The sequence below is a fragment of the Electrona antarctica genome (genome assembly GCF_951216825.1).
Source record: "Electrona antarctica genome assembly, contig: SUPER_10_unloc_1, whole genome shotgun sequence".
Taxonomy (NCBI): Eukaryota; Metazoa; Chordata; class Actinopteri; order Myctophiformes; family Myctophidae; genus Electrona; species Electrona antarctica.
In genome coordinates, this window is record NW_027638778.1 from 455,913 (window position 1) to 468,412 (window position 12,500).

The 12,500-nt window shown below is 47.0% G+C and overlaps 1 protein-coding gene across 1 annotated transcript in view; it reads left to right on the forward strand.

Moving 5' to 3' along the window:
- Positions 1 to 4,507, forward strand: part of LOC306931775 (E3 ubiquitin-protein ligase UBR2-like) — a 33,139-nt gene extending 28,632 nt beyond the window's left edge. Inside the window, exons 18-20 of the mRNA XM_079532408.1 lie at positions 150 to 320; positions 3,299 to 3,400; positions 3,820 to 4,507. Coding sequence (XP_079388534.1) covers positions 150 to 320; positions 3,299 to 3,400; positions 3,820 to 3,961 — 415 coding nt within the window. The 3' untranslated portion in view covers positions 3,962 to 4,507. The remainder of the gene's footprint in view (positions 1 to 149; positions 321 to 3,298; positions 3,401 to 3,819) is intronic.
- The last annotated feature ends 7,993 nt before the right edge of the window (positions 4,508 to 12,500 follow it).

Sequence of the window (12,500 nt, forward strand, 5' to 3'; positions counted from 1 at the left end):
GTGAAGTGAGGGGTTGATCCGACCTCTCTTCAGCAAGAGAAAATACCTCAATGATGGTTTTTGACTGTGTGTGTGTGTGCGTGTGTGTGTGCGTGTGTGTGTGTGTGTGTGTGTGCGTGTGCGTGTGCGTGTGCGTTTGTGTGTTCCAGGTGCCCCCGGTCGGGGGGGGATAAGTCCCGCGCCCCCACCCTGTGTCTGGTCTGTGGCTCCATGCTGTGCTCTCAGAGCTACTGCTGTCAGACGGAGCTGGAGGGAGAGGACGTGGGAGCCTGCACCGCCCACAGCGCCCTCTGTGGGGCCGGACTGGGACTGTTCCTCAGGTACACACACTCTATGACCAGTTCCTTTCCCCTCCATCAGGCGCCCCGGCTGGCCAGGGGGAGGCAGTATAGAGACCAGTTCCTTTCCCCTCCATCAGGCGCCCCGGCTGGCCAGGGGGAGGCAGTATAGAGACCAGTTCCTTTCCCCTCCATCAGGCGCCCCGGCTGGCCAGGGGAGGCAGTATAGAGACCAGTTCCTTTCCCCTCCATCAGGCGCCCCGGCTGGCCAGGGGGAGGCAGTATAGAGACCAGTTCCTTTCCCCTCCATCAGGCGCCCCGGCTGGCCAGTGGGAGGCAGTATAGAGACCAGGATTACTGCATGTTTTTTTGTGAGGGTACCTACCCTAGGGGACACGGGGAGAACATGTTTCTGCGTGAAACGTTGCATGCACACTCCCTAGAGGCCAAGGACAAACCTTTGACCTGCATTTTCCGCATCTGCCTTTTATAGCGCCACCTGGAGGCCGACTTTTGTAAAACACATTTTTTTATATTACTCCTCCAGATTCTGCCCAATAATCTCACAAATCGTTACACAGTATCTCTATGGTCATGTGCTCAAGTCGGATCTGTCCGATATTTCATATTCCATCCTAATTGGCTATAATTGGCTTTCACAGTTTGCTAGATTGCCCCATTTTGAACAAAAGCCTCAAATCATGAACGCAGCATGCAATTTACGTGAAATCTTTCACACATTTTCTTACTAGGCTGAGGAATATATCCCACCCTTTTCACATTGGCCTGTTATAGCGCCACCAACAGGTTGATTTTTGCAAAACACATTTTTGGAACAAAATGCCGCAAATCATCCAATTGCCATCAAAGGCATATGAAGAAATGGCACCCTTTTCACGTTGGCCTATTATAGCGCCACCAGGAGGCCACAACCTGACCTGCCCTGGTGGAGACCTGTGCCCCGAGGGGCACTTTTTCTAGTTTACACTATTTAAGTGGTATAAAAGTCAATCAGATATATAGTGTAATATCATCACTGATCAGATATATAGTGTAATATCATCACTGATCAGATATATAGTGTAATATCATCACTGATCAGATATATAGTGTAATATCATCACTGCGTGAAAAGAGAAGTTAACGGGCAATTATGGGCACTGTATTTTGCCCGTAAACCTCAAGTTTAGCAGCATATACAGTTAATATACGGTAATATACAGTTAATATACGGTAATATACAGTTAATATACGGTAATATACAGTAATATACAGTTAATATACGGTAATATACAGTTAATATACGGTAATATACAGTTAATATACGGTAATATACAGTTAATATACGGTAATATACAGTTAATACAGTTAATATACGGTAATATACAGTTAATATACGGTAATATACAGTTAATATACGGTAATATACAGTTAATACAGTTAATATACGGTAATATATACAGTTAATATACGGTAATATACAGTTAATATACGGTAATATACAGTTAATATACGGTAATATACAGTTAATACAGTTAATATACGGTAATATACAGTTAATATACGGTAATATACAGTTAATATACGGTAATATACAGTTAATACAGTTAATATACGGTAATATACAGTTAATATACGGTAATATACAGTTAATATACGGTAATATACAGTTAATATACGGTAATATACAGTTAATACGGTTAATATACAGTAATATACAGTTAATATACGGTAATATATAGTTAATATACGGTAATATACAGTTAATACAGTTAATATACGGTAATATACAGTTAATATACGGTAATATACAGTTAATATACGGTAATATACAGTTAATATACGGTAATATACAGGTGTGATGGTACATAATACAAGTAGTACGGTATGACACAAGAGAACGCTAACTTGTACGTTTTATTTATAAGAGGCAAACTAATATTGTTTGCCTCTTATAAATGTGCGTGCTTTGATGGAATAATTGATTGAACATGCACGCCATAATATGAATTGATTTGGGTGTAAAGTGTTTGTGTTGATTGTGTAATTTGTTTGTATGTGTAAACTTGAAACATTATTGTACTGTAACATGTATATGTTGTACTACGATTTGATTTGGGTCTGTTCTAAATAAAGTATTAGTGTTGATTATCGTTTATTCATCTAATTATAGTAAACATATTATGGTGTGCATGTTCAATCAATTATTCCATCAAAGCAAACGGCATAAACAATATTAGTTTGCCTCGTCTACAAAAATAAAACGTACAAGTTAGAGTTCATCATACCTTATACTACTTGTATCATTTATTTCCCACCACGGAGTGACCTCGCATCAGACTGTCCAGCATGTCCACCTCGGAGGACAGTCGAGACGGGCAGTGTCGGCCAATCAGAGGCAGGCGGGGCGTCGCCATGTCTATGCTCAGTGTCGGTAGGCCAATCACAGGCAGGCGGGGCGTCGCCATGCCTATGCTCAGTGTCGGTAGGCCAATCACAGGCAGGCGGGGCGTCGCCATGCCTATGCTCAGTGTCGGTAGGCCAATCACAGGCAGGCGGGGCGTCACCATGCCTATGCTCAGTGTCGGTAGGCCAATCAGAGGCAGGCGGGGCGTCACCATGTCTATGCTCAGTGTCGGTAGGCCAATCAGAGGCAGGCGGGGCGTTACCATGTCTATGCTCAGTGTCGGTAGGCCAATCAGAGGCAGGCGGGGCGTCGCCATGCCTATGCTCAGTGTCGGTAGGCCAATCAGAGGCAGGCGGGGCGTCGCCATGCCTATGCTCGGACACAAACGGAATTCACGCCTCAAAGACATGCCTGAATACAAGTACCCAAAATATGCATGTTTCACACCATTCCACAGATTAAAGGTGTGTGTGTGTGTGTGTGTGTGTGTGTGTGTGTGTGTGTGTGTGTGTGTGTGTGTGTGTGTGTGTGTGTGTGTGTGTGTGTGTGTGTGTGTGTGTGTGTGTGTGTGTGTGTGTGTGTGTGTGTGTGTGTGTCTCTCTCTCTCTCTTAGGGTCAGAGAGTGCCAGGTTCTGTTCCTTGCAGGTAAAACTAAAGGATGTTTCTACGCTCCGCCTTATCTGGACGACTACGGGGAGACTGACCAGGGCCTGAGGTCAGGGGTCACACGCGCACACACACACAATACACATATTTTGGTGTTTTGTCTTTATAGCCGTTGAATTCACTGATTTGTGTGCGTGCGTCTGTGTGTGCGTGCGTCTGCTGCGTGTCTGCTGTGTGTGTGCGTGCGTGCGTCTGTGCATGTCTTTGTGTGTGCGTCTGTGCGTGCGTCTGTGCTTGAGTCTGTATGTGTGTGTGTGTGCGTGCGTGCGTCTGTCTGTGTGTGTGCGTGCGTCTGCGTGTGTCTGGGCGTGTCTGTGTGTGCGTGCGTGCGTCTGTGTCTGTGCGTGTGCGTGCGTCTGCGTGTGTCTGTGTGTGTGTGTGCGTGCGTGCGTCTGTGTCTGTGCGTGTGCGTGCGTCTGCGTGTGTCTGTGTGTGTGTGCGTCTGTGCATGTGTGCGTGTGTGTTCAGGAGAGGTAATCCGCTCCACCTGTGTACGGATCGTTACCTGAAGATCCAGCGCCTGTGGCGACATCACAGCATCACCGAGGAGATAGGCCACGCCCAGGAGGCCAACCAGACCCTGATGGGCATTGATTGGCAGCACCTCTGATGTCGGCCCCTCCCCTAACCCCTCCCCCCCAACGGACTCTAACCACACCCCCCCCACACACACACACACACACACCCAAAAGGGTCGAGACGGCTCGAGACGGTTTTAGCGTTCGGGAAAATAGGCGATCGATCAACAAGTTCGCGACGCGTATATATCGCCTATTTTCAGCGAGTGTAAAAGCGTCCGTTTACTACGGCATCGAGGCCCGCCGAAATACATCTTAGTCGACTAAATCAACTGTAGATTTAGTCGACTGAAATCTTTTTGATATGTAGTCGACTATATATATGTCTCCCCCCGCCCCCACCCTCCCCCAACGGACTCTAACCACACCCATGCGGTTGTGGCCACGCCCCCTGCCAGACTTTGACCGCGCCCCCTGCTCTGCTAACAGGCCACGCCTCCTACCAGAAACTAAATGCTCCGTTTTTTTTTGTTTTTTTTTCTAACCGATATTCTTCTCTGTGTTCCTCTGTGTTCCGCGCGCCGAACTCAATTGTTTTACTTAACCCATTCTGACCTGAGATCAGATTCTAAAAATGTCTTCTACATCCTGACAGTTTTCTGAAAAAGCTATGTTTCTATGTCAGTCGTTCTTCGTTTTTTCAAAAATAGCCGATCTACAAGCTCACAATGCGTCGCGTTGCGACACATTGTGAGCTTGTAGATCGGCTATTTTCAAATGGCTGAAATGTATAGGGTTGAAGTGGTTGAATGTATGTTTTCTAATCAAAATTTAAATCGCCAAATTAACTAGTAACTAAAGTAACTAGTAACTAAAGTTTTCAAATATTTGTAGTGAAGTAAAAGTAACAATCTTGGCTCTGAGATGCAGTAGAAGTAGAAGTAAAACTACTGGGAATTGGAAATACTCAACTAAAGTACAAATACCTCAAAATGGTACTTAGTTACTTTCCACCACTGCGGTGGTCGTCGAGCCTGACGTGTTGCTCCCGTCGTCGTCGTCGTGCGGAGATAAATAAACCAAATGTCTTGGGGATGTTTGATTCGCTCTCCACGACGTCTCGTTTTTCCACTGAACGAACTCTCCTGTGCGACGACGTGTCTGGATTCCCTGAATGTCACGAAAGGTCACGAAATCCTCCCCGAAATAAAATAATGCTTTCTTTATTTATTTGTTACGTACCCGAGGGAAATTACATGACAAAAAAAAGGAAAAAAGGAAATTGGAAATGTTAAAGGGACATAAAAATAGGTTTTTGTAAATTGTCTTAATTTTTTTTTCTGAGCTCAATTGCACCCAAAATAACTTTTAACATTCAGTAGATTTTCTGTGGTCTGGGGTTTTTCTGGCTCAAACAAGCGCTCTGATTTTCCTGCTGTTTGTGATGTCACAGCCTGCAAATCCCATAATATATGTCAATGGGATTTGCCAGCAGATGTCACTGTTTTCACTGTTTTTGCCTGTTTTCATTGCAGCTCAAAAAGGCTTCCAAACCCCCAGAGAAAACTCCAGGCCACAGAAAATCCACTGAATGTTCAAGGTTCAGGTTGTGTTTCGGTGTAACTGAGGTCAAAGGTCAGGTTGTGTTTGGGTGTAACTGAGGTCAAAGGTCAGGTTGTGTTTGGGTGTAAATGAGGTCATGAAACGTAAAAGACAAACTAAAAATAAAAAATTAATGAAAATTAATGTTATGAAACCTGTTGAAGTATGTTATACTTTAGCTATTGAAAAATAGCAGATCTACAAGCCTGTAGCTTGACCTACGAGCTTGTAGATCTGCTATTTTTGGGGGGGAAAAAACATGAAAATGTGGGCGCAAATCTTTGAATATATATTCTTTCAGAGCAAACGTTTTTAACTCAAATCTTTGCTTCTCGGGGGGGGGGGGGTTTCCTTGACATGAAATGAGCACCACCGATTTAGAAACATACGTATTTCAGAAAACTGTCAGGATTTAGAATACTTTTTTTTTTTTTTTTTTTTTTTACGTCGGGCCTAAATGGGTTTTATTTATTTTTTGGGGTTTGAAAACCCCACAGAGCTCACAGACCCCACAGAGCTCACAGACCCCACAGAGCTCACAGACCCCACAGAGCTCACAGACCCCACAGAGCTCGTCAGAGGTAGCCTGGTTAATAAACCAGACCGAATCAGCCGTTGGCAAAACAAAGTTGCCTACCAGCGGATTTCGGTCTGGCGAGGCTCAGTAGCACGCCTCTTTCCTACAATCGAGAACAGGTCGGACCAATCGGGACACGGTATGCAATATGGGCGGGCTTTGGTACAGTGACGTTCAATGCTTGAGACTTTTGACTGACAGTAGCTCTGACCAATTGCGTCAAAGAGAAAATGTTTGAACCCGCCCCCCGGGAAATGAAATCCAAGTGGAGCCAGCCCAGACTAATATACCGCGACAGTGTTGTGTGATATTAGTCTGGCTTATTAGCCAGGCTACGTCAGAGGAAGCGAGGCGTCAGAGAACACAGTGGTAAAACCCCACAGCTCACAGACCCCACAGACCCCACAGACCCCACAGAGCTCACAGACCCCACAGACCCCACAGACCCCACAGAGCCCACAGACCCCACAGAGCCCACAGACCCCACAGACCCCACAGAGCCCACAGAGCTCACAGAGCCCACAGAGCTCACAGACCCCACAGACCCCACAGAGCTCACAGACCCCACAGAGCTCACAGACCCCACAGAGCTCACAGACCCCACAGACCCCACAGAGCTCACAGAGCCCACAGAGCTCACAGACCCCACAGACCCCACAGAGCTCACAGAGCTCACAGACCCCACAGAGCTCACAGACCCCACAGACCCCACAGAGCTCACAGACCCCACAGACCCCACAGAGCCCACAGAGCTCACAGACCCCACAGAGCTCACAGACCCCACAGACCCCACAGAGCTCACAGACCCCACAGAGCCCACAGAGCTCACAGACCCCACAGAGCTCACAGACCCCACAGACCCCACAGAGCTCACAGACCCCACAGAGCCCACAGACCCCACAGACCCCACAGAGCTCACAGACCCCACAGAGCTCACAGACCCCACAGAGCCCACAGAGCTCACAGACCTCACAGACCCCACAGAGCCCACAGAGCTCACAGACCCCACAGAGCTCACAGACCCCACAGAGCTCACAGACCCCACAGAGCTCACAGACCCCACAGAGCCCACAGAGCTCACAGACCCCACAGACCCCACAGAGCTCACAGACCCCACAGAGCTCACAGACCCCACAGACCCCACAGACCCCACAGAGCTCACAGACCCCACAGACCCCACAGACCCCACAGAGCCCACAGAGCTCACAGACCCCACAGACCCCACAGACCCCACAGAGCTCACAGACCCCACAGACCCCACAGAGCTCACAGACCCCACAGACCCCACAGACCCCACAGACCCCACAGACCCCACAGACCCCACAGAGCTCACAGACCCCACAGAGCCCACAGACCCCACAGAGCTCACAGACCCCACAGAGCCCACAGACCTCACAGACCCCACAGACCCCACAGACCCCACAGACCCCACAGAGCTCACAGAGCCCACAGAGCCCACAGAGCCCACAGAGCTCCACAGAGCTCACAGACCCCACAGAGCTCACAGACCCCACAGACCCCACAGACCCCACAGAGCTCACAGAGCCCACAGAGCTCACAGACCCCACAGACCCCACAGAGCCCACAGAGCCCACAGACCCCACAGACCCCACAGACCTCACAGACCCCACAGAGCTCACAGACCCCACAGAGCTCACAGACCCCACAGAGCTCACAGACCCCACAGAGCTCACAGACCCCACAGAGCCCACAGAGCTGGTCAGAGGAAGCGAGGCCTCAGAGAACACAGCAGAACGGAGATTTGTTTGTACTTTTGAATCGCTGGTTGTAGAGAAACTTCTCCCTTTATTTGCAAATACAATATGTGTTCATGACATGATCTTTATGTGTGTAATATGTGTTTGTTTTTAGATATTTTAGATTTCAGCAGTGAGCCCAGTGTCTCTGATGTCATGGACACTGGGCTCACTTACTTCCTGGACTACACCAAGGACTATCTAAAGAGGACGAGCGAAGACCGTACGGTGGACGCCATGTTGCTCCATGCGCAGTTGAGACCAGGAAGTTGTACATGCACAAGTTTGGGCATGTACAACTTCCTGGTCTCAACTGCGCATGTTTCTTTCCTTCCAGGGAGCAACATGGAGTCCACCGTACGGTCTTCGCTTCTTGTCCTCTTTAGATAGTCCTTGGACTACACAACACTGCACACCAAAGCATTGTGGGAATCGTAGTCCAGGAAGGAAGTGAGCCCATATGCAGTGTCCTGCTGAAAGCTAAAATATCTAAAACCACATATTACACGCATTAAAGGACCACTTCACCACTGTTCAACCTATCTTCATATAATAGGTCCTCACTAAAAATCATGAAAAAATGGCACAATTTTGTTCTACTCGGTCTGTGTCTCATAGGAGGGTTGTGGGCAGTTCAGAAACCAGTCTGTGTCTCATAGGAGGGTTGTGGGCAGTTCAGAAACCAGTCTGTGTCTCATAGGAGGGCTGTGGGCAGTTCAGAAACCAGTATGTGTCTCATAGGAGGGCTGTGGGCAGTTCAGAAACCAGTCTGTGTCTCATAGGAGGGCTGTGGGCAGTTCAGAAACTGTCTTCCAGTGACATCATCGATGGGGAATACAAGCTAATAGAAACTGCAGGCTTTCTAGTCCTGAAAAGTTGCAATGCGAAAATGGAAGCCATCGTGCGTTCAAGTGTTCTAAATCTTCTAAACGTCATTAACATGTTTTTGCAAAAAGTGGGAAGTGTCCCCTTTGTGTTTTTATTTTCTATTTGTTTGGGGTTTTCTGGACAGCATGTTTTGGTTTGGTTTCATCTTCAGGTTCTTCTTCTTCTGTTTGGTTTGGTTTCATCTTCAGGTTCTTCTTCTTCTGTTTGGATTTTAAATGAATAAATAAATATTATGCCTGATAGTTTGTCTGTAGGACTCATTAAATCCATGCATTCAAACCTTTACCGGCTGTCTTTCCTGTGTGTGTGTGTGTGTGTGTGTGTGTGTGTGTGTGTGTGTGTGTGTGTGTGTGTGTGTGTGTGTGTGTGTGTGGCCGGCCGGTTAAGACACATGCGTGGCCGGTTAAGACTCATGTGTGGCCGGTTAAGACTCATGCGTGGCCGGTTAAGACTCATGCGTGGCCGGTTAAGACACATGCGTGGCCGGTTAAGACTCGTGCGTGGCCGGTTAAGACTCGTGCGTGGCCGGTTAAGACTCGTGCGTGGCCGGTTAAGACTCGTGCGTGGCCGGTTAAGACTTGTGCGTGGCCGGTTAAGACTCGTGCGTGGCCGGTTAAGACTCATGCGTGGCCGGTTAAGACACATGCGTGGCCGGTTAAGACTCATGCGTGGCCGGTTAAGACCCATGCATGGTCGGTTAAGACCCATGCGTGGCCGGTTAAGACTCATGCGTGGCCGGTTAAGACATGCGTGGCCGGTTAAGACTCATGCGTGGCCGGTTAAGACTCATGTGTGGCCGGTTAAGACTCATGCGTGGCCGGTTAAGACTCATGTGTGGCCGGTTAAGTCACATGCGTGGCCGGTTAAGTCACATGCGTGGCCGGTTAAGATACATGCGTGGCCGGTTAAGACTCATGCGTGGCCGGTTAAGACTCATGCGTGGCCGGTTAAGACTCATGCGTGGCCGGTTAAGACACATGCGTGGCCGGTTAAGATACATGTGTGGCCGGTTAAGACTCATGCGGGGCCTGTTAAGACTCATGCGTGGCCGGTTAAGACACATGCGTGGCCGGTTAAGACACATGCGTGGCCGGTTAAGACTCATGCGTGGCCGGTTAATACTCATGCGTGGCCGGTTAAGACACATGCGTGGCCGGTTAATACTCATGCGTGGCCGGTTAAGACACATGCGTGGCCGGTTAGGACATATGCGTGGCCGGTTAAGACACATGTGTGGCCGGTTAAGACACATGCGTGGCCGGTTAATACTCATGCGTGGCCGGTTAAGACACATGCGTGGCCGGTTAAGACATATGCGTGGCCGGTTAGGACTCATGCGTGGCCGGTTAGGACTCATGCGTGGCCGGTTAAGACATATGCGTGGCCGGTAAAGACACATGCGTGGCCGGTTAGGACTCATGCGTGGCCGGTTAAGACATATGCGTGGCCGGTAAAGACACATGCGTGGCCGGTTAAGACTCGTGTGTGGCCGGTTAAGACATATGCGTGGCCGTTAAAGACACATGGGTGGCATGTCGCGTTTTGGCACTTCCAGGCATGAAAAACGCGCATCAATGCGTTTTCGCATTTCCAGGCATGAAAAACGCGCATCTGCGCGTTTTCGCAACGTCATTTTTCTTATAACATCATTTTTGCTATAACATAATTTTTGTTATAACATCAATCAGGGGAGGCTGATATTTTATTATTATTTCTTTTTTTTACTATTTCTCTTACAGTATACCATATATGTTTGCATGCACACATATGATCACATGTCCTTAACATGCATCCATGTGATGGGTTTTTACACGAGGGATTTTCCAGTTTTCCAGGCAGAATATAATGCAGCACGGCAGCAACATCGCCGAGTGTCACACTTACCTGCACTACTGCATACTGTGAGCAAACTGGGTGGTAAGGACTTCAGACTTCAGTTAATGTAGTCACAGAGGAACTATAGCAACACTTATAGTGTTAATTTAGTCACATAGGAACTCTATAGCAACACTTATAGTGTTAATTTGGTCAGAGAGGAACTCTAGCAACACTTATAGTGTTAATTTAGTCAGAGAGGAACTATAGCAACACTTATAGTGTTAATTTAGTCAGAGAGGAACTATAGCAACACTTATAGTGTTAATTTAGTCACAGAGGAACTCTATAGCAACACTTATAGTGTTAATTTAGTCACATAGGAACTCTATCAACACTTTTAGTGTTAATTTAGTCACATAGGAACTCTAGCAACACTTAGTTTTAATTTAGTCACAGAGGAACTCTAGCAACACTTATAGTGTTAATTTAGTCACAGAGGAACTAGCAACACTTATAGTGTTAATTTAGTCACAGAGGAACTCTAGCAACACTTATAGTGTTAATTTAGTCACAGAGGAACTCTAGCAACACTTATAGTGTTAATTTAGTCACAGAGGAACTCTAGCAACACTTATAGTGTTAATTTAGTCACAGAGGAACTCTAGCAACACTTATAGTGTAAATTTAGTCACAGAGGAACTCTATAGCAACACTTATAGTGTTAATTTAGTCAGAGAGGAACTCTAGCAACACTTAGTGTTAATTTAGTCACAGAGGAACTCTAGCAACACTTATAGTGTTAATTTAGTCACAGAGGAACTCTATAGCAACACTTATAGTGTTAATTTAGTCACAGAGGAACTCTATAGCAACACTTAGTGTTAATTTAGTCACAGAGGAACTCTATAGCAACACTTATAGTGTTAATTTAGTCACAGAGGAACTCTATAGCAACACTTAGTGTTAATTTAGTCACAGAGGAACTCTATAGCAACACCTATAGTGTTAATTTAGTCAGAGAGGAACTCTAGCAACACTTATAGTGTTAATTTAGTCAGAGAGGAACTCTAGCAACACGTATAGTGGTTTATATGAAGTCAGAAACACACACAGAAGCAAACCAAACGCTACTTTCTACAACGTTAGACTTTATTATTGTGATGAGGCTACAGTGACACCTGGTGGACAGAAGTGTTTTTTTAAGGACATTTATTTATTTATTTATTTATTTATTTATTTATTTATCTGGCAGTAAATTTGTTAATGACAGGAGTAACTTTCCTGTGTGTGTGTGTGTGTGTGTGTGTGTGTGTGTGTGTGTGTGTGTGTGTGTGTGTGTGTGTGTGTGTGTGTGTCGTGCGTGTGTGTGTAGTTCCAGGTCTTGGCCACTGGGAGGCGCTGTGTTCCTACCTCAGTCTGCCGTCCAACCTGCTGCAACTTTACTACACACACCAACCACTGATGGACACGCTGATACAGAGGTACGCGCACACACACACACACACACACACACACACACACACACACACACACACACACACACACATACACACACACACACACACACACACCAACCACTGATGGACACGCTGATACAGAGGTACGCGCACACACACACACACACACACATACACACACACACACACACACACACACATACACACACACACACACACACACATACACACACACACACACACACACACACACACCAACCACTGATGGACACGCTGATACAGAGGTACACACACACACACACACACACACACACACACACACACACACACACACACACACACACACACACACACCACTGGACACGCTGATACAGAGGCACTCACACACGCACTTATAAAGTGGTGAAGTGGTCCTTTAAACCCAACTCTAAAATTCAGATTGTTTCCAAGCATGAAACCAGCATGGTGGTGAGTGTGGTGTCATTGTGTCCTCCGGCCTCCAGGTGGTGCTGTCATCCAGGGGTGAGACAGG